This window comes from Pogonomyrmex barbatus, unplaced genomic scaffold (genome assembly GCF_055798465.1).
Source record: "Pogonomyrmex barbatus isolate J1 unplaced genomic scaffold, ASM5579846v1 scaffold4, whole genome shotgun sequence".
Classification (NCBI taxonomy): domain Eukaryota; kingdom Metazoa; phylum Arthropoda; class Insecta; order Hymenoptera; family Formicidae; genus Pogonomyrmex; species Pogonomyrmex barbatus.
Genome location: NW_028297138.1, coordinates 7,187,058 through 7,207,771, shown reverse-complemented (window position 1 = coordinate 7,207,771; position 20,714 = coordinate 7,187,058). Strand labels below are relative to the sequence as shown.

The window sequence follows — 20,714 nt, the reverse complement described above, 5'->3', positions numbered from 1 at the left end:
CTCCGCAGACCGCCGGAGCTATCCCAAGGACCACGGGACTCTCGAACAAGGACAGCACCATACTATAACACGCGCGCGCGCGCACGCGACATATGCATTTCCCGATTTCCGGTGCTAAATCTCGATTTCAAACGGGTCGGTGTTGTTGTCGGATCGAGCGGCTCCGCGGGGACATTTTCCATGGACTAGTTCCCCGCATATCTGTATCCACGCGACCTAGTACACGCGCGCAGTATATTTCTTGCGCGGACTGTATCGCAACCATATAGGCATACCCACGCTTTCTCGCCGGTGTCGTCCTCGGCGGACCACACTCGAACCGGCCTCGGCATTCTTGGGATCAGCCCGCGAGCCCTCCTCTTCGCGCGGCTCAGCACGACGCGGCGCGGCATGGTGCGGCACGGCACGGCGCGGCGCGGCGCGGCATCTCGCGCTCGACGGAGACCGTCGTCAGGAACGCCGCAGTGACAGCGCGACATCTCACCGAATGTGATCATCGCTCTCGAAGATGTGTTTACTCCTCCGATGTGATATTTGGCGCATGTCGATCGGTGGTCGGTCCATAACCGGAAGTGAAAGTCGCCGATTTCGCGACACCCTATATACACACCCTATATACATGAATGAGCACAGGACACTCACCCGAGACTTTTTTTGATTATTTTTATATCGTCCATGTTGCCTGGTGGCGCGAGGGGACGCGAATTCGGACGGAATTGCATTCGGCGATGAACGATGTGCAAAGTCGAGCGGATCGATAGAGATTTCGCGTAAATTGCGAGTTTTACATCGCGAAACGAAATCAAATCGTCGATCTCGTGAATCTCTCGATTTCAGGATTTATTTCTAGTTAATTAGCATGTAAACTCTGTGATTAGAGTAAACCAATGTTTTCCCTGACACACATATGATGCGGTAGCTGTACTTTTATAAATCTTTTGCTTTTTAGTTTATTTTGAAATAAAAAAAAAACACTTTCATTATTGAATACAACTGACAAACATTCAGTCTATAATAATAGAATTGTGATTCATCAAATGCGTAAAATTTAGCAATAATTTGTACAAGATAAATCTTTGTACATTAGTATTGTACAAAAAAAAAATAGAAACTAAAGAAAAATGAAACAAATATGCAAATATCATCCTTGTCATTCTCATAAAATTAATAATCGATTATAGAGCTAATATGTTCATCGTCATTTTATTGAAAATGATGATGAATGAAATCTTGTCACTTTTGGAGAACATGTGTCAGATGTTCTCCAAAGATTTCATTCAACACACATCGATTCTAAATTGAATCTCGTTCATTTTGACACGCAAACGTTTCACTTCTAATCGCCTTGGATTTCCTGAGGGGATAAGGAGTAAAGATAAGGAGCGCGATAGCGAGATGCGTGGATAGTTGAACTAAACGACCGTCCATCTCGAATCGCGCGCGTCGTGTAGCATGGATCGGTTGCAGGAGCTAGGTACATACCGCTCAAAGAGTAGCCAGGACTGTGGCGTACAAGATCGCGCGGACGATGTGACAACGTCGCACGGTCGATATGCTCTTTCAGGCAAAGTGCCAAGATTGGTAAACGTACGCGGGGGGATATATAGTCGTGGTTTCAGGTACCCTATCACCTTCCCACTCCCCCTCCTTCCCTCCATCTCCCTTCCTCCGATCCTCCCTCCGCTCCTCTCTAACACCCGCGCTTAATATGTTGCTCTCCATCACTCCTGGAACTCACCCGTGGGATTCGCCCTCGTGGTGGGGGAATACAAGGAGTGGGAGTACCAAAGTTGCGCAGAACCCAGCCAGACATTAGCTCCCGCTCGCACCATTGCGCAGCTCTTACGTACATAAACCCGTCGCGGCCACCTATGTACTACATATGTATTATACTTATTATTTTAATCATGATTTACGAGCGCGGCGTTGCCGGTTCTCGCGCTCCGGGCACGCCCATTCCCTCTCTTGTCTCACTTTTCAGCCATATATACGAATACATAGAAACGCGCGCGCGGAATAGCAACGTCGCTTGATCGATACTTGAGAAACTTGCAATAAAAAAAAAAATGACTATCGTGAATACGTTTCTTCGAAGGTCCTGTGCGTAACTATGTAAGTTATATTTTCTATATGTTTTTTTATAAGCGTCCAAACAATTTAAATAATTTTCAAATTATGTGTATGTGGAATACGTATGTGTGATCGAATACGAGTGTTTATTATTTATTCAACAATACATTTCAAGTTTATTAAATTATATAGAAAGCTCTCTATTATGTACAAAACAATAGAGTATAACACGTTAGAAATATATGGTTGATTAGGTCATATCGCATCGAGAGGACTGCGACGTTGCCGTTGCGGCCTTGATAACATAGGTTTACTGCGTCGCACGTTGGGCCAGTCGTTTTGGCAACGCTGGAAAGCCATTGCAATCTATTTATAGCAGCCCTCTATCGTCGCTGCTGTTGCTATGCCGAACAAAAGGCATATTTGGTTCAGGAGGAGGGAGACAAAAGTAGGGTGGGAACAAATAGAGTGGGGAGGAGGAGAAGATTGGAGATGCGAAGAAGAGGAGAGGAGGGGTTACTAAAAGCACAATATGGCGGCGGGGAAACGGATATATTCTCCTCTAATCTATCTACGCGTTCTGCTATAACTCGGCTTCCTCTATATCCTATTTTCTCTCGCTTCCTCTCTCACTCTTCGGTCCTCTATCACCGTGCGATAGTAACTTGTCCTATATTTCCTGTACTTTACGAAAGTACGACTATGACGGACAGTAGTTACGCAACGCGCGGGAACTCTAATATGCGCGAGTGGCGCATACTAGCCGGATAGCATTTCGCAACGGAACATTAATAAGATGTATTTCCTTCTCGCGGCCGACAAAGAGAGCCGGCGGAGACTAGATGAAGGTCACGCCGTTCGCACCACTTTCCGTTTCTCCTTCCGTGGATGATCGCGGAAAGTAAAATAGAGCAAAGTAAAGAGAGCAAAGGTCGCGCGGCCGGAAAACGGCCGTGTCTCGTCCATCCCTCCATCCTTTACGCACGCGTAATTCTTTCTTTTTTTTCGCGCAACTCGCGCAAAATTGCATATGGCGCCGTTCACTCGTAGCAGCTGACGAGTTTCGCGGTACACCGCGCGCTCCTACGCGGCGCTGAGAACCTGCGTGCGACTTGCGCGAGATGTAGCGCGCTTGCCACGAACGGCCCTCGGCGATGCTCGGCTGTCTTCGGCGGAACTTGCCTCTTTGTTACATCACTCCTCGCTCCTTATGTAGTACATAGGGGGCGGATACATTATGTATCGCGCGCGCGCGCGGGGGGCTGTACATGTCCCTCCCACTCTCGCTCGGTTGTACATAACGCACACATAGGACGCGTGTGTACATGTACAACGCGCGAGCAAGCCGGCTGGTAGCATACAGGCGCATTTGCGACGAGCAAGCCCAAATCCATGTTACACGACGCGTGGTTACAACAAACAACCAGCCGTGCGCTCTCGGTACATTGCATTATTACATAGAAATACGACGCTGCGCGAAACGATTTAATGGCGAGCGTACGACTATGGAAAATTCATGCTTTCGTAATAATAGTGCGGGAAACGCACTGCAAGGCAATTTCATAAAATTTAAGAGCGATAATCTTCGTTTACTTTGCACGATAAACATAAAGGGAATCCTATTCTAAGGATAACCGCGCCATTTTCTTTTTTTATGGCACGCAATACGTACTTGCGTTATCTACAAATATATTGATATGGATAAAGGAAATGTTGCAGTATTATATATCACAATTAAATATTTTAGAACTTTACAGATATATATTCTTGTATAGGTATATATTCATTTTTCTTCAAAATGGACAAAAATATATATATAATTTTATTTGTATCGATAATCATTGCGCAACTGCATAAAAAAATATCATATGCAATGCTTGTGTAGAGCAAAAATTTCTGCATTTTCGTATTATTTTTTCTCTGTTTGAGAGTTCAATCAGAAATAGATTTCTATATTTCATTTTTTTTTTTCATCTCAATTCCTTTTTTGCCAAATAAACGAGATAACTGTAGTCAAAGATCATCTTACCGGTTGATTTAAATAAACTATGACATCATTCTGCCGTAAGTAAATGCGTCTATTGCACATTAAATAAGGATCAGCAACCTTATACTGATTCTAGAGAAGTATGTCAGAATAAATACATGAAGAATATAAAAGATGATATAATAAAGCTCCTGAAATCGTATTAAAAACATATATAAATTAATCTTTCTAACGTAATTGTAATAATCTTAAATTATCTTTTGAGTTGACATACTGATCCAAATATCTTTCTCATCAGAAACAATTATCAAATTTTTCTATGTTCAAAAATCCTATTAAAAAATAATGCAATAATTAGTAGCAGAAACAAAGGTACTATTGAATATATATATATATATATATATATATATATATAATGTATTATATGATATATATATATATAATATATATTATATATGTGTATATATTATTTCATGCAGAACCACACATTAAATAATCCAATGTCACACACACACGCGCACGCGGTGTGTGCGTGTGTGTGTGTGTGTGTGTGTGCGTGTGTGCGTGTGTGTGTGACATTGGATTGTTTAACGTGTGTTCTAACACGCACGCGTCTCTCTCTCTCTCTCTCTCTCTCTCTCTCTCTCTCTCTCTCTCTCTCTCTCTCTCTCTCTCTCTCTGTGTGTGTAAAATTTTAAGCCAAGATTTAATCATGATCAAAGATATACCGATCTCTAAAATTCCTTTTCGATCTGAATATGTATTAACAAGTATAATTTTTTTTTAATTTACAAGACAACCCAGAGAAACTGCCACTCTTATTCTCCCTCTATCTCTCTTCCCTTCCAAACAGCTATAAACATGTTTTTTTCTATTTTTTTTCAATCTATGTCTTTAATAGTTCCTGTTTTCAAAAAAAGGATGCGATAATACTGCGAGATAGGAACGAAATCGCAGGAAGTACCGAGTACATCGGAAGTACACCGGAAGAAGAGGAATCTGAATATTTGCTTCAAATAGTATGGAAATCCTTAAATTAATATATGAAATCTCGAAAAAGAAATTATAACATTAAGTAAATATAAATATAATGTAAATGAAATTTTGACATAATCTTGAGAATTTTTAGATAATCTTTTATACATTTAATATATTTTTATATATATCAATGTAAGGAATAGATTGTAAATCAAGTTCCTTCATGGAAATGTAAAAAGCTGAAGAAATAAACTATTTTATCTTATATGTATTGATAAAATATAAGCATAAATCATTAAGAATAAACATTCGGAAAAGAAATAATGTACAAATAGTATGTACTCTATAAATAGAAATAAATATCATAGTCAATAAAAATTGTAGTTATATTGTCACCGTCGTTCATTTCTCTAAAATGACAGATCTTTTGCATCGCTTAATAAATACATTTACTTACTGTGAATAGTTTCGTTAATATTGAAATTCCTAAAATTTTCCTATACGTGTGTATAGTTCGAGTGTAGAAGTGTCCGATCTTTTCGAAATTTCTGAATATGATTATTTATCTATAGATTATTGTCCATTACAGTCAAAAATAAAAAAAACGGAATATCTCTGCATTTAATAAAAAAAGCGTAAAACGACATTAAAAAATCAAGATATTGTTTGGTGTAAAAATGCAATATATTATAGATACTTTCTTCAATCGCGATTCATCGATGATTCATTTAGAAAAAACAAATTTGTAAATGATTTTTAGCGGATATTCAACTATTCGAGAAATTCCCGATTTCAACTATTCGATTTAAATAGATTCGAATAATTTTAGTTTCTATAAAAGATAATTACAAACCTTTAATTTCTATTATTTTTTTATAAAAATTAAGAATAAAAAACGCATAAACTTGGCGTCATTTATTTACTTTTTTTAAAAGATAATTTTGTTTGGGGTAAAGGATAACTACAAGAAAGGATCCTATACCAATAATAATAATTTTTATAAGGCAATAATTTTTCTAAAATACTTTTTTTACAAAACTTAAAAACATCAAAAAACGCATGGCAAAAAACTTGGCGTCATTTTCCTTTTCTTAAAAAATTTTGTAAAAGATAACTACAAAAAAAGACCCTAGCTTGTACACTAACACAGTCTAATAATTCTCCAATGAAATCGAAATCAATTTTAATTTAAGCAATAAATCAAAGTATTTTTTTTTTAAATTTATTGTCGCTTTTATAAATCAAAGTATTTTTTTTTTAAATTTATTGTCGCTTTTATAATTTTTCTCTATGATTGTGATCCCAGTATAATTCGCATGTATAACGATCGGTCTCGTTGCTTGCGCGTGTTTTTGGCGCGAGACTGCCATGCTCTTGATTGTGTACATATCTTAACAAATATACGTATTGTGTATACATGTTTTGAAATAGAAATCGTAAACACCACAGTAAGAATAGAAATTCAGAGATATTACAATGTTTAAAAATTAGAAAATTTTAAATAATTATTCATCAAAAATGTTTACACTTTCTAAATAAATTTCGTTAATATTTTAATATCTATACGTCAGTTCTTCTTCCATAATTTGCCCTTATCGGTATTTTTATCACATTATACAATTATATGAAGTCATCGAGTATTTTTGCGATAGACGATTATTTGTCATCAGCTGACGGATGGTTGCCGGCAACCCACGTTTTGCCGATCCGCATCAAACTCGCATAGATATATATATACTTCTTGAATACCGACGTTAACGAGAGTAATTTGATTTAGTTGTAGAAGGGAATTGCACTCTATGTTCGGTATAAAGAACAAGGATAGAGAAATTGCGTAAGAAGCGAGGGAGGAAAGAAAAGAGAGAAGGGAATAAAGATACGCGGGATTCATCGCCGCCATTACCGCCATAAGCATTGCCGCTCCGTAGCCACTATTCCCGCCGCCGCTGCCGCACTTCCATCCCCACCATCACTTTCGCACTACCACTGCGCCACCACCACGCTACAATCACGCTACTACCGCGCCGCCACTGCCGTTGCCGCTGCCGCGCGCGCTGCCACTACTCTTACCACTAATCCACTGCTAACGCCATCGCTAACGGCGCCACCCAACTAACCTCAAAATCTTACCTTTGTTGATACGGGCTTCAATGATCTGTACGTCTTCGTCGACGCTTTTGTCGCCCATCTTCTCATTAAACTGGATATCCATGCACATAATTCCACGTCGTGTGGAACTTCGTTCGCGACACGGCTACAATGCCACCGCGCGCCCGTGACATTTACATGAAATTGCGTGCTTGCGAGCAAACGAACGCGGGCGCGAACGCGCGCGAAAATTTGTACGCGCGTGATGAAGGAACCGGAGGGATAAAAAACCGCCGTCGTCGTGTTCGTAGTCAGCACAAAGGGGAAGGAAAAAGAGAGAGAAAGAGAGAGCTATGTGAGAGATGCGTCTGTGCTCGTTTGTATACCTTCGTATGTGTCAAGCTCACGAATAGCCGCGAGACAGTGTGTTAGAGGAAGACGGGAAGAGAGAGAAAGAGAGAGAGAGAGAGAAACGTACAGACGCCACGACACGTCTCACACGCACATTCACATACACCACTACACCGCAGTTACACCGCCGATCGTCGTTGCGATACCGCGCGCACTACGCGTCTCCTCGCCGGTAGGATATTGCATTGCGACGGACATACATACGTGAAGCAACACGTCGTTCGCGCGCGATTCTCTCTCGTTCCGCGTTTTCTGCTGTTTTGCTAAGAAGCCGACTGGGGTTCAGATCAGATTTGAATGTGGCACACGTTGCCAGTTCTTTCTCATACTCTCTCTCCTCTTCTCTCCTTCCCGCTTGCCTTTCTCGCACCCCCCTTCTTCCCTCACCCCCTCGGTGCCCCTTCCCTCCCCCGCGAAACCCCTCGAACCCCCTTTTCCGTCTTATGTACTTAACGGTTGCGACGTTGCCGCACATCCGGTATTCCATGGCCGCATGGTGGGGAAAACAGAATTTCGAAGGAGTGGGAGGTAGTACATAGGTGCCGACAATTGTGAGGTGGGGTTTTGCGCGGTGAACGACGAATGGCATGGCGGGGGCAAACAACGGGAGGGGATGTACATATGTACACAAAAAAGAGTGGGGGGACGTTTCCAGCTCACAAATGGGAATTTTCCATGAAATGTCGGTGCAGCCGCGACCGTTATTTGGTCACGTGGTCATGCCGGAAATCGTAAAGCCGATGCGACGCGCGCGCCCTCTTCTTCTAGAAAATTCGTTTATCTTCCATCTTGTTATATCTTTATCTTCATTATATCCATATCTATCAGACATTTTTCAATTGATTCCTTGAAAAAATTTTTTGCAATTAATATTATAAGAGTTATTTACAGATATAGCCGCAATAATAATCTCAATATTATAATAAATATAAAATTGTTTATTACATAATTGAATGATTGAATGATACATAATAAAAATGACAAATGGCAAATTTGTACAACGATATAGAGAACTATTGATAACCAAAATAATGATTATTTTATAATGTAATTATATCTATTAATGTTAATGTAATTATATTATTAATGTAATTATATCTATATCAATTATTGTAATATACATTGTTCATCGGATGTTCGATGTAAGGCATCTATATCCTTGGTAGCCAAAAGTCCTTTAGTACTTTCAGCTTCTTTCATCCAAATCTGTATCTATTAATTAAAAACATTTTATAGAGAATTATTAATTTAAAAACAATACCTATACAATCGACAAAAGGAACAATAAAACAACACCTATACACTCAACAAAAAAATCAATAAAACTTTATAAAAATTTATACATTAGTACTTTATATGCTTGTACAGAAAATTGTTTATTAAACATTAATAAAGTTTCATAATATTTTCATTCTAGTTTATACTAGTATATACTGTTTTTGTATATACTGTTTATACTGTTTATACGCGATAAAATAAGAATATAAGTTAGATTTGACAGATACGTTTTTAGGAATTTATAAGCCGCATCGTGTAACAAGTGCCGATACGGATAAACGTTCAAACATATAAGACATTTTCATTAAGATTGTATTACGTGAAATAGCAATTATTTTTATTTTTTCTCAGATTGTACGAATTATGAAAAATTCCAAAAATAAACATTTTTTTTTTAAAGAAAGTAAAGTTAAATCATTTTATGTTAACATAATGTCTCATAAATCATCCCCACTGACTATCACTTTCAAATGGCATCCTAGTGATCAAATGATCAGCGCTATTCAAAATTCTTTGAAAAATTTATAAAAAATAAATATTATCTAATATAAAATAAAAACTGCATCATAAAATCCTATTGTCGATATTATGAACTATCTTACAGAATATTTTATTATCTTATATGATGATAAAAAATTCTATTATGTCATATATAGTAAAACATATAAAACTTGCTAGAGAGAGAGACAATGGATTAACCAATTATATAACAAACTCTCATCTCAATCAAATTTTATCGAATATGTGCAATTGTCTGAAAATTAACCTTAAAATAGATTCCAGTCGGAAAATAATGATACAATCATAGGCTGCCAGTGACATGTACTCATGCAATAAGATACTCTGTATTTCTTAAATTACTGTTAATTTTAATTAAAAATATAATTTTTGAAATATAAAAAATAAAATATATATAATATGAAAAATTTGTCTTCACGAATCTATTATATTATAATTTAATAATTTTTTTATTTAATGATATTTGTGAAGGACAACATAATCAGCAATAATAACGAAGAAAAAAATTCAATCATTTATTAATATATCTATTAAATCATTTCAAATCTTTGGCATACTATATATTAGATTTATTTTTTTTATATATAATTCATTTATGATCTATTTAATATTTTATTTTATATTTATATATTTGTTTTCGTTTTAAAATTTATTGAAAAATGAAAGTAAAAACTTTAAAAATAAATGATTCTTCAGTAAAGATAATGTAATATTCTAATTTATTTAATCACCTGTTTATGCAGCAAATCTCTTCTTCGACCTAATGGTTCCTTCCCCAACAGAGGCATAAGTATACTTAGACAGGATTGAAACTTTTCTAAAGCCAGGGTATAGTTACCCTCAGCGAGATATTGTTCAGCAGCTTCTCCTATTTCAAGTGCATCCGCCATATTCGTAGTACTTTTACTGAGAATTCCTATCGATAAACAAGTTATGTCACAGCTTTTTATAGCTTATAAATTGAAATTTTGAACTATTATTTTAAACAGTATTATTAATTTATCACATAGCTAATCAAGAATAACAATTATGTAAAATTTTATTTGAGTAAACCACTTTATTCTATAATTTTCAATACGATACAAACGTAATTCCAAGTACACAAATGCCGAGCTTTTCTCTAAAGATGCTATCTTTTGCAGGGATGAAATGTTTCCTTTATTTTCAGGCGCCGGGCCCTTATTTTCATCTATAAACGCCATTTTGAGTGTTTCTGCTCTCCTTATGTAATCATTCACGCGATGTCGTAATATCTCTTTTCGTTTTAAATCATTCTCATCTAATTGTAATAAAATAAAACATTCATAAAAAATCTCGAGAAATCTAAAATTAAGACATATCTAAACGTTAAAAATTCATGAAGCAGGTTTACTTGTCAAAATTGGAATGAAATATCTAAGAGCCTCGCAATAAAGATAAAATGCTTCTTTTGCATTTTTCTCGGTATCCATTTCAACAGCCTTATGTACCAGTGCGACTGCCTTATCATAATTTTCTTTAGTGGGCGCATGCTCCAGGTCCAGAAAATCATGTGCGAAAAATTCATCGTACGTTATTCGATCGGCAGGATTATGCTTCAGCAGAGCCATAAGCAAATCCTTACACGTAGCCGACACGTAGGATGCCTTCGGTATCTACGATGAATAATACTGATAAGTATAAATAAAGACGCTTGAAATTTAAACAATAAGTAAGAGATAAGGATCAAATAAAAGTCAGCACTGTTAATGATACATCTTTTATGATACATCTTCCCCAGCAAACTAATTATTTTATCTTAAAATGTAGTTAAGTTAAAAATGAAATTGCAATATTATAATTATTTATTAATAATCAATTTTAATATTGCTGATGTTAATAAATATTTAAGATATTTGTAAATAATTCGATTCAAAAAATATCTCGATTAATTTATTCATCATGATATATCTTAATGATTATGATAAAGATTTTTAAATTAATTTTTTTTATATTAATTTTTTTAAATTAATTAATACCTTAGTGCCATTCTACAATAAGCCATAAGTGATAGAACATAAATCAGAAAATAAGAATTGACCAATCATAGTCGAGTATTCTTATTATATATTCAATCTGTGATTGGTCAATTCTTAGTTTCTAATTTATGATTTATTATTAATAGTTTATTATAGAAAGCATATTAATGTAGATTAATATGAACATTATTAATAATAATACGTCACCGACTCGATTTTGAAATGATTTTGAAATGATTTTGAAATGATTTGAAATGATTTTTACATATCATTAAAAGAACTGATCTCGAAGTAATTATAATATTGTAATACTAAGATTGCAAAAATTGTGAAATTTGTTATAATTCGTGCGTTTAATTAAAAGAGCTATTCATCGAAGCGTATTAGATCAAAATTTCTATACTTCTAGACTCAGTGGTAAGCTGTAAATATTTTAACAATATATTTAAGGCTTAATTAAGATCGATAACTTAATGATGCTCCTAACTTAATCTAGATACGATTAAAAACGCGTTAAAAAATATTAAAAAATGTCATTTTTTAATTATTTATTGTTTGAATTAAAAAATATATTATGTATATATAAAAACAGATTATTTAAATATTACTTCTTTTTAATTTGAAAAAATTTTAATTAAAATTTAATTTAGAAAGGACTCCGCACAAAACCACGAGTTTTTAGTCCTCTGTGAGATTGGTTGAAATTTTAGTATGTTATAGTTCTTGACTTACTGATCAAAAGTTTCCTTAGGCACAAAGTTTAAAAATGACTAATTTGCATACGCGCGCACACATACAATCATATTTAAAAATTGCTGATTCTGCTAGATAGATTTTTGTGACTCTTTTCACATCATCTCCTATGAGATGCTTGATTTATGTGAGTCCCTTATTTATATTTATATTTATAGCGTACGCGCGCGCGCGCGCGCGTGTGTGTGTGTGTGTGTGTGTGTGTGTGTGTGAGACTGAGTAAGTGGGTGGTAATTAATATGAATTACTTGTTGTTACCCCAATATTTTAAAACATGTGCTTTTCAAGCTAAATAGTAGTGTACTATTTAGCTCCACACACAAATACACATACATGCACAGGCAAACACATAAACCTTTCTCAAAAGTGTGATTTCATAAATTGCATATTATTATCTAAAATCTCTCGATTCATTATAAAAAACTGATTTGGAACATTACAAAAATAAATATAAAATATAACATTTCAAACGGATATAGCAAAAAACCTAGTCATTTTTAAGCACTTTGTGCCTAAGGAAACTTTTGATTAGTAAGTCAAGAACTATAATATACTAAAATTTCAGCCAATTTCACAGAAAGTCAAAAACCCGTTTTATGCATATTACGTAAATGTATACAAAGAAAAATTTAATTTAGAAATTTATACTACGTAAATGTATACAAGGAAATAATTTATGGATGCGGTCCACTTGATGCTATAAATGTTCAAAGTGTTTGACCAATCAGAGTAAAGAATTTTGACCAATCAAAAAATATTTCGATTTATAGCATCAAGTAGGCGTATTCTATATTTATATTTTCCAAGGAAAATTTAAAAGGCTCTAACTAAACTAAACTAAAAAAAAAAAAATAATGGATCTATTCTTTTTAGTTGAACTGGCTGCACTACTGGCAGTTCAAAGTTTATCTTTCTTCTTTCAGTGTAAGAAAGAAAGATAAACTGTAAACTAGTACAACCAGTTCAGCCAAAAAGAACAGGATAATGACCCAGTTCAAGCCTATTTTAATTTGCTGAATAGATTACATAGATATATTTTTAGTGCATAAAGAAAATAAACCTTAATAGCAGGATCACCTCTATTAGTTGACTGCTCTTGATTTTTTCCGCTAGTTCCTGAAAACTACTACTAGAATAGGGAGCTTTTCCAAAAAGACATTCGTACATGATCACTCCGACACTCCATAGATCGACGCGAGCATCGTATTTGTGTTTTAGTAGCATCTCGGGTGCCATGTAAAGAGGTGAACCGCGTATTGTGAATTTATGCTCCGAATTCGAAAGGTATTGTGCAAAACCGAAATCTGAAATGGCAGAAATAAGTCGGGATTTATCATCGAAAGCAATCATTTCATTAATATTTTCGCTACATATGTATCATATATCTTTTTCATAGTGATGTTGAAACGGATTATTTAAAACAAGACTGCAAATGCAATAGGAAGCGCCACGTACTCGAACCACGTGTTTGCATCACGTGTGTGTATATTCGCGTTCGCAAGTGAAAAGCAGTTTTTCATGAGATAGATTGCGATAGATTTACATAATTGAGAGATTTATATATATATATATATATATATAGTAATCTCTCAATTATGTAAATCTATCGCAATGAAAAACTGCTTTTCACTTGCGAACGCGAATACACACACACACACACACACACACACACACACACACACACACACACACACACACACACACACACACACACACACACACACACACGTGATGCAAACACGTGGTGCGAGCACGTGGTGCTTCCTATTGTGTTTGCAGCCTTTTAAATAATCCATTTCAACATCACACAAGTTCATATCGCACTTATCGTTTATTGCGTTTATTGAGTGTTGCACGAAAATCGCAGCGAAAAATTTAAGGGGTACGCTGTAATAACATCTTTAAAAAATCGATTTTTTTCTTAATTTTTTAAAAGATTAATATCTTATATAGCGAATTCGGTTGAATGCAGTGTAATATATTGTAATGTAATACATTGTGTAGATTAAAGCTTGTTATATATTAATCTATCTAGATATAAAAGCATAATATAAATACATTTATTGATTAAATGCCCAATACAGCTTTTAAATAATGTATTTACCAAATAATGTATAATTAATATCTATTAGAAATTAACTCTTCCTCCACTTTTGGAATTAATTGATTTTAAAAATTGCTGAATTGTGCTAAATTTGTGCTACATTGTGCTTGAATTTTAAAATGTGAAAAATATGATGAAAAATGAAAAAATTTATTTTATTATTTTGGGCTCCACTTTGTGATTCTTCAATTTTCTCGATTATGCTAAGTTGTGCTAACATTACGCTAAGATATTATCTTTAAAAACATAATAATAATAAAAGTTATTATAAAAAATAAATGTAGAAAATAAAATATATAAGTATTAAATATATTGATTATTCTTGTATCAATTATCCATACAGCACACAAATACATATCTACCTTGTACTCGCTCAGCACGATATTAAGGACACTTTACTGTTGAACATAACCCTTCACATTCGAATTCTATGTGATTGAAATTCGGATTTATTTATTCAATGCTAATGATACTACATATACTCACGTACTAACCTTTGTGACCCTATATGGGTATCTCAAGTCCGGACAAGACATTTCTCAGCACGTTGAAAGGTCCCGGATTTATACTACATTTTAGTTTCTTGCACAATGAAGTATAGGTTTTTGTTTTGGAAACTTGAAAGTATATCTAGTGAATTTTTACAAACTGTTCGAATCACTTTAAAGACATGAAAAGAGCCGGACTCGAAAAACCCATGTAGAACCACATGTGATATCGTTTTTTACATAAGCCATTAAGGATTAAGGGCTCTTTACTCTTGAACGCGGCTCTTCACATTCGATTTTATATTCAAATTTCGAATTCCAGCGCTAAAATATCGCTTTCAATAGTGAAATATCCTTAATATTGTACCGACAAAATCGGAGAGTTCTGCTGATTTGTGCTAATCTAGCACAACTCAGATATATAGTATCATTAACATTTGGTATCTACAAATCCGAATTTCGAACATAGTATTCGAGCGCGAAAGGCCATGTTCAAGGAAAAGTGTTCTTAATATCGTTGTGCTGACGAAACCAAAGATTGTGCCATGTTGAGCGAGTACAAGTTAGATGCATTTGTATGCTGTTTAGGCTAATTAGTACAAGATAATCGGTACTTATATATTTTTTTTTCCAAATTTATTTTGATTCCAAATTTATTTTGATTTTTATTCCAAATTTAATTTCATTTTTTATCATAATTTCTATTGTTTTTTAAAGATAATATCTTAGTATAATGTTAACACAATAACAATTAACACTTAATACAATTTAGCACAATCGAGAAAATTGAAAAAATGAATTGACAAAATGAAGGATTAGTCTACGATAATGTCTTTTTTTTCATCTTTATCATATTTTTCACGTTACAGTTTTAAAATTCGAGCACAATGTAACACAAATTTAGCACAATTCGGTACTTTTCGGTAATTTTCAAAATAAATTAATTCTAAAAGTGGGAGAGCTAACTTCTAATAGGTGTAATTAATTGTATCGAGCACTTCGCAGTCCAATTTGTGTATAGTGCACACGCTTTTAAACTATATAATAGTGTACATATATAATAGTCTTTAGAGTATATCAGTGCGTTCTAGTATATCAATCGAATTCTATTAGAAGTATGATCTTAAAAGATTTTAATAAAATTCGTATTTTTCAAATTGTATGAGTTATACCAAAAGCGCGCGTATCTTATTAGTTGTCCTAAAACAATCTTTAGACTAACTTAAACCTTGCCTAACTCAATGTGTTTAGTCACAAAAATTTCTTCGACCGTGTAGTTGTACTTGTTTCACCAATAATAGATTCACTATAGTAAACAAGTAAATTCAACTGATAAATGATTGATACTAAAATTTAAACGCATTTTTCTCGAAATTACTCTTCTTGAAGTGATAGCATAACTAGCACAATCTATAACTAGAGCAATTTTTGATGGCTTCAAATTTCAAGAGTAACTTCAACAACATGAATAATTTCAGTTAAGGAAATAGGGATTTTTTTTCTTTCTTTTAATTCTTAATTTTTGAAAACAAGATGTTTAAAGTCAAAATCTAGTGAAATTTAAAATTTTTTTTTCAAACCATCGTCATTTTGCGAAAAAAATATTTTTAAAAAACTCTATGCTTAATTAAAAAGTTTCGAAATTTTCAAAATTTTTATTTTCAATAATTACAACTTGAATTCTTTACGCCATTGATGGATCATGTTTTTTGAACACAGAGATCTACAGTGCTGCGTATCATCACACAATATATTTATATTTTCATGTACAAAAATTCTTAAAATATCTTCAAAATCTATCCAATCGATGTATCAATTAATAAAATTATTATTTAAGTTTAAGTTTAAGTTATAAATTAATTATTTTTTAAGACATAATTATTAAAAAAAAAAATCTCAAAGAAGGGACTTTTTTGGGTCTTTACCATAGCGTACCCTCGTAAGGATCCCAAGACTTCCTCAAAAAAAACAAGAAGAAAAAACGCATTTATTACTGACCTCCAACTTTGAGCACTAGATGAGGTCTTCTCATCAATAGTAAATTCTGTGGTTTAAGATCCATGTGGCAGACATTGTGATCACGCAGATATTTCAATGCTAATGCGAGCTGCTGCAGAAATCTGCGACAAGTGCTTTCGGGCAGCTTGTGCTTTTTCTTTATAAAGCTTGACAAGTCCCCACCATCACAGTACTCCATGACGATGTATATATGCCTATTTATATGTACACATATATTTTTTGCTGATCGAGAGAAAAGATATATTGAATAATTTCTTATCATTCGTGATAAATCTCACTCATCCACGCTCTAACAATGAAATAATGTTGCAGTAAGAAAAAAATCACGAACCCTTCGTCCCAAAAAAAGTCTTTCATCTCCACGATATGCTCGTGTTTGAGAACGTTCAACAATTTGATCTCTGTCACGAGATTGTCGATCGCTGATTTCGAGAGCGAGCCCTTGTCCACACATTTGATAGCGACTATCTCTCGACTTTCATCCTAAGAACGATCATCACAAAGGATGATAATAAATTAAAAATTTTTTTACTTAACACGCGCTTCAATGATGTCAAATTTGTATAAAAAATTTCAGGATTTGTTTGTTTCTTTTTTGATGAAACTAGAAATATATTCGCCATACATTTTGCAAAAAAAATATTCATCAATAGGGAATATTTATATTTATCTAATTTGATCCAAGTATATATGTATATATACGTATTACGAAATATTTAAAATAGTATATTAAATTCCACAATAATAATTTCATCAATTTTTCGTCATGATCAAAAAATGAGTGTTTGCTGTCATTTTGTCAACATCTTGACTTTTATATGATTTTTTTATCTACTTGAACTAATATTTCTAGTATAATGTATATATATATATATATATATATATATATATTTACATTACAGTAATTATTCATATGTTAATACTTAAAATTTATTATTATAGTGTATGTACATAAGATATTCCTTTTAAAAAAAATCATTATAATGAAAATATGATTTTTTATCACTTATATGAAGTATAATACTCTGGAAAGACTTGTATTCTTTTCAAATAAATAATTTGTAATACATAATTAAGATATTATTAATAACAGATGAGAGATTGTTAATATTACAAACAATGTTTTATTGATCATAATTGCAAAAAATATTATTTAAAAATAACAATTACAAATATGACTAGAATTTTTTTGCATTATTAGTAATTAATTTGAAAAGAACAAAGAAAATACGAATGTTTTATATGAATTATGTGTAAATTATTATTAATATATAAACTTATACACTTTTTAAGCGAAAGTCATTAAAAGATTACAAGTCAAAAAATTCAAATTACAATTCGCTGAAAATATAAAATATCACCTTGACTTTTCAATGATATCATTTTGACATCATCTTGATTTTTATATGATTTTTTTTGTTCTATTTGGGAGGTCTATTTTTATAATTGAACTAGTGTATAAACATTTTATTGAACTTAAAATGAAATAAATATATTTCGAAGTTTGATGAAAAACGAGAAAGAAAATTTTAGTACGATCCAGTGCAACAATAAAAAATAAGTTTTTTGTTAGATGAAATGACCTCTAAAAGTTGAGGGTCCGAAAGAAAATAAGTTCGATACTGCACGTGCTGCGGCGCAACGCTATTGAGTTTCCGGCGATAACGTGTGTTTATTTTTCGGTATATTGTACAGGAGAAAAAAAAGGATTGACACAAGAGAAAGCATTACATATAATACGTGAGCGAACGCAGATATGTTTCCTTTTGTGATAAATAATTGAACATGCTTAATAGGCAGATTCATAGTGTTTAGGATGAACCTAACCTGGATCTTCTTGAAAGGGGCGAAAAGTTGGCAGCTAAAAAAATCTACACATACCTTTTTAAACGCTTTGTACACAGTCGCATAACTCCCAGTGCCGATCTTTTCCAAGATACAATAATCGTTTACGGTGGGCAGATTCATTTTACACAAATATATACTAATTCAACATGGCATTTATGGCGTTAAGAGTAAACGTGACGATACAACTTTTGTATTGCTCGTGCGCGCCAGTTTCCTTGTACATAGGCGTAATCGGTAAAAATTATCAACGATAATTAGATCGATATCGCCATCAGGATAGTAAATTGAAAGATGGAAGAAGTCAACTAACAATGTTTTGTTTTGCGTGGCTGCGTTCCAAAATTTTGCTCGAGTAAATCTGTAAAACCCGGAGTGATGAGGAACAGAGTAAGTCAGAGTAAACTGTCCGATAAAAAATCTTTATTGCAAGACTAGATATAAATGTATATAATTATATTAGTCCATATATATTCATATTAGTTTCTTTTGTAAAGTTTCTGTTTGGTGTATAAGAAAAATAATAGTAATAATGGGAAGACAAAAATAATTAAAAAGTAATTTTAATATTGTTTATTTTATAAAAAGTTAAGTTTGAAAAAATAAGAAAAAATGGCCCATATATAATCATATATATATCTTTATTCATGAATATATATGATATGATATATTTTTTATGATATATATTAATATGGACATATTTTGTATATAATTAGATATATTTATCAATTATTATATTGAATAAATTTGGAACGGCTTAGAATAATGGACATCTATAGGATTAGAAAATGTCCGTTAAATATTTATTAATATTTCTAATGGTCAATACGGGGAATATATGTGAAACGAACAAAATTTTTTTGGAATGGCGTGCTTTTCCTAAAATTTACTAATTTGTTCTATCAACCTATTTCGAAAGGCACGATTAGAAAAATTGACTCTGAGTATATTTATTATGAACTTTGGAACAAACAAGTTCCACCCATATAATATGTTACTTCGTGTTTTGGGGCAACTATGAGTTAAGACTCTTTTACTCGTAGTACAATTTTGGATTGCAGCTCTGCTCATTATGAATGATGACTTACTGTATTTTCAATTTCTCCAGATTTTTTTCAGATTATATATGACATAGAATTTCTTCTCCTTAATCCGTTATCATGAATTAAGAAAAGCGTCCCATAAGCTTCTCTTTCTAACTATACAAAAAGCGAATATTTAGTACCAAACAAGATCAACAAAGAGCGAACGGAATCGGCGTTAAAAAAGTAGATCCCATATGCCTGTGCATCACCTACATACGCACCATAGGCATATGAGAATGAGATAGGATAGGCTTTAAAAGCATGTACGAAAGTAGGAAGAAGGACTTATCTGAGTTAAGACCAAATGTATTGTATTTACTCTTATCAATTTAATATCTGATACAGTCTTTATAGAGAGCTTAGACTAATGTTTGGAACAAGGTGGGAGGACAGTATGGGATACTCGTTTCAGAATTCTTTTTTATTCTATTCTTCAATTTTGTTGATCTACTTTTATATAGATCTTTAGGCCTGTTCTAGGCTTCACTCTCTCATGCCTGTGGTGCGCATGTAGATGATGCACAGACATATAGGACCTACTTTTTAACGCCGAACGACAATTTTTTGAGGAGGGTCTATGGACAAGAATATGCCAGACCGTCGAGAGGAGACGCAAGCGTATGAAAATACTTTTGTTCTACTAGAACTCGAACCCGGAATTTCTAGCATACTAGATCAATGCGCTGTCTACTATGCCACATTCGCTCTCTCAAATAAGTCAAGAAATGATCAACAAAATTGTTTTTTTTCATTTCATATATTAAATAATTCTTATCTAAAAAAATATATAAATAATTCCAATATATATATATTTATGAATTTAGGAATTATATATATATATATATATATATATATAATTCCTAAATTCATAAATAATTGGGATCGAAGCAATCGCACCGATACGGTATTTTCACATCGACACATTGCGAAAGACCAATTGTCGCATCTTGGCCGACAATTGAGAAAAAGTATGAGGCACGGAAAGCCGTCCTAAAACGGAACCATATCGCGACTCAGATGTCGGCTCGCTCGTAAACAATGCGGCGCGCGTACAGATTGAAGGTATGTACGAACTGAACGTACGATAACGTA

The 20,714-nt window shown here is 33.5% G+C and overlaps 2 protein-coding genes and 1 long non-coding RNA gene across 14 annotated transcripts in view; 1 reads left to right on the top strand and 2 right to left on the bottom strand.

Moving 5' to 3' along the window:
• The window catches only part of LOC105425732 (uncharacterized), a 17,868-nt gene extending 9,953 nt beyond the window's left edge, over window positions 1-7,915 (bottom strand). Inside the window, exon 1 of one of the 2 annotated variants that reach the window (XM_011636626.2) lies at window positions 7,166-7,915. In XM_011636626.2, coding sequence (XP_011634928.2) covers window positions 7,166-7,253 — 88 coding nt within the window. In that variant the 5' untranslated portion in view covers window positions 7,254-7,915. Of the gene's footprint in view, window positions 1-1,738; window positions 1,848-7,165 lie in introns of those variants that run through there. The other variant, XM_089080852.1, reaches the window with a different exon arrangement.
• LOC105425731 (uncharacterized) lies at window positions 1,897-5,413 on the top strand. Its single transcript, XR_016140163.1, has 2 exons — window positions 1,897-2,112; window positions 2,325-5,413. It is a non-coding gene; the product is annotated as an uncharacterized LOC105425731 (long non-coding RNA).
• Window positions 7,916-8,451: 536 nt separating the features above from the next.
• Window positions 8,452-20,697, bottom strand: Aduk (unc-51 like kinase 3 homolog Aduk). 11 transcript variants are annotated; one of them, XM_089080860.1, is made up of 11 exons: window positions 20,520-20,697; window positions 20,163-20,397; window positions 19,626-19,736; window positions 18,574-18,898; window positions 17,024-17,175; window positions 16,672-16,886; window positions 13,159-13,385; window positions 10,704-10,965; window positions 10,419-10,610; window positions 10,063-10,247; window positions 8,452-8,746 (listed from the first exon to the last, which is right to left on the bottom strand). In XM_089080860.1, exons 4-11 carry the CDS (start codon window positions 18,658-18,660, stop codon window positions 8,642-8,644), a joined length of 1,425 nt encoding a protein of 474 aa, XP_088936986.1. In that variant the 5' UTR covers window positions 18,661-18,898; window positions 19,626-19,736; window positions 20,163-20,397; window positions 20,520-20,697; the 3' UTR covers window positions 8,452-8,641. The 11 variants fall into 11 exon arrangements, with proteins under 11 accessions (XP_088936986.1, XP_088936989.1, XP_088936994.1 ...); XM_089080863.1 differs by having other exon boundaries at window positions 18,574-18,754; XM_089080868.1 differs by lacking the exon at window positions 18,574-18,898.
• Between the last annotated feature and the right edge of the window lie 17 nt (window positions 20,698-20,714).

Excerpts from the sequence above, each read along its gene's own strand:
- Aduk (XM_089080860.1), bottom strand. The coding sequence starts at position 18,660 with ATGAATCTGCCCACCGTAAACGATTATTGTATCTTGGAAAAGATCGGC. Across the intron at positions 10,611-10,703 it reads TTTCATTCCAATTTTGACAA|ATGAGAATGATTTAAAACGA; the intron begins GTAAACCTGCTT and ends TATTACAATTAG. Across the intron at positions 8,747-10,062 it reads GAGATTTGCTGCATAAACAG|ATACAGATTTGGATGAAAGA; the intron begins GTGATTAAATAA and ends TTTAATTAATAG.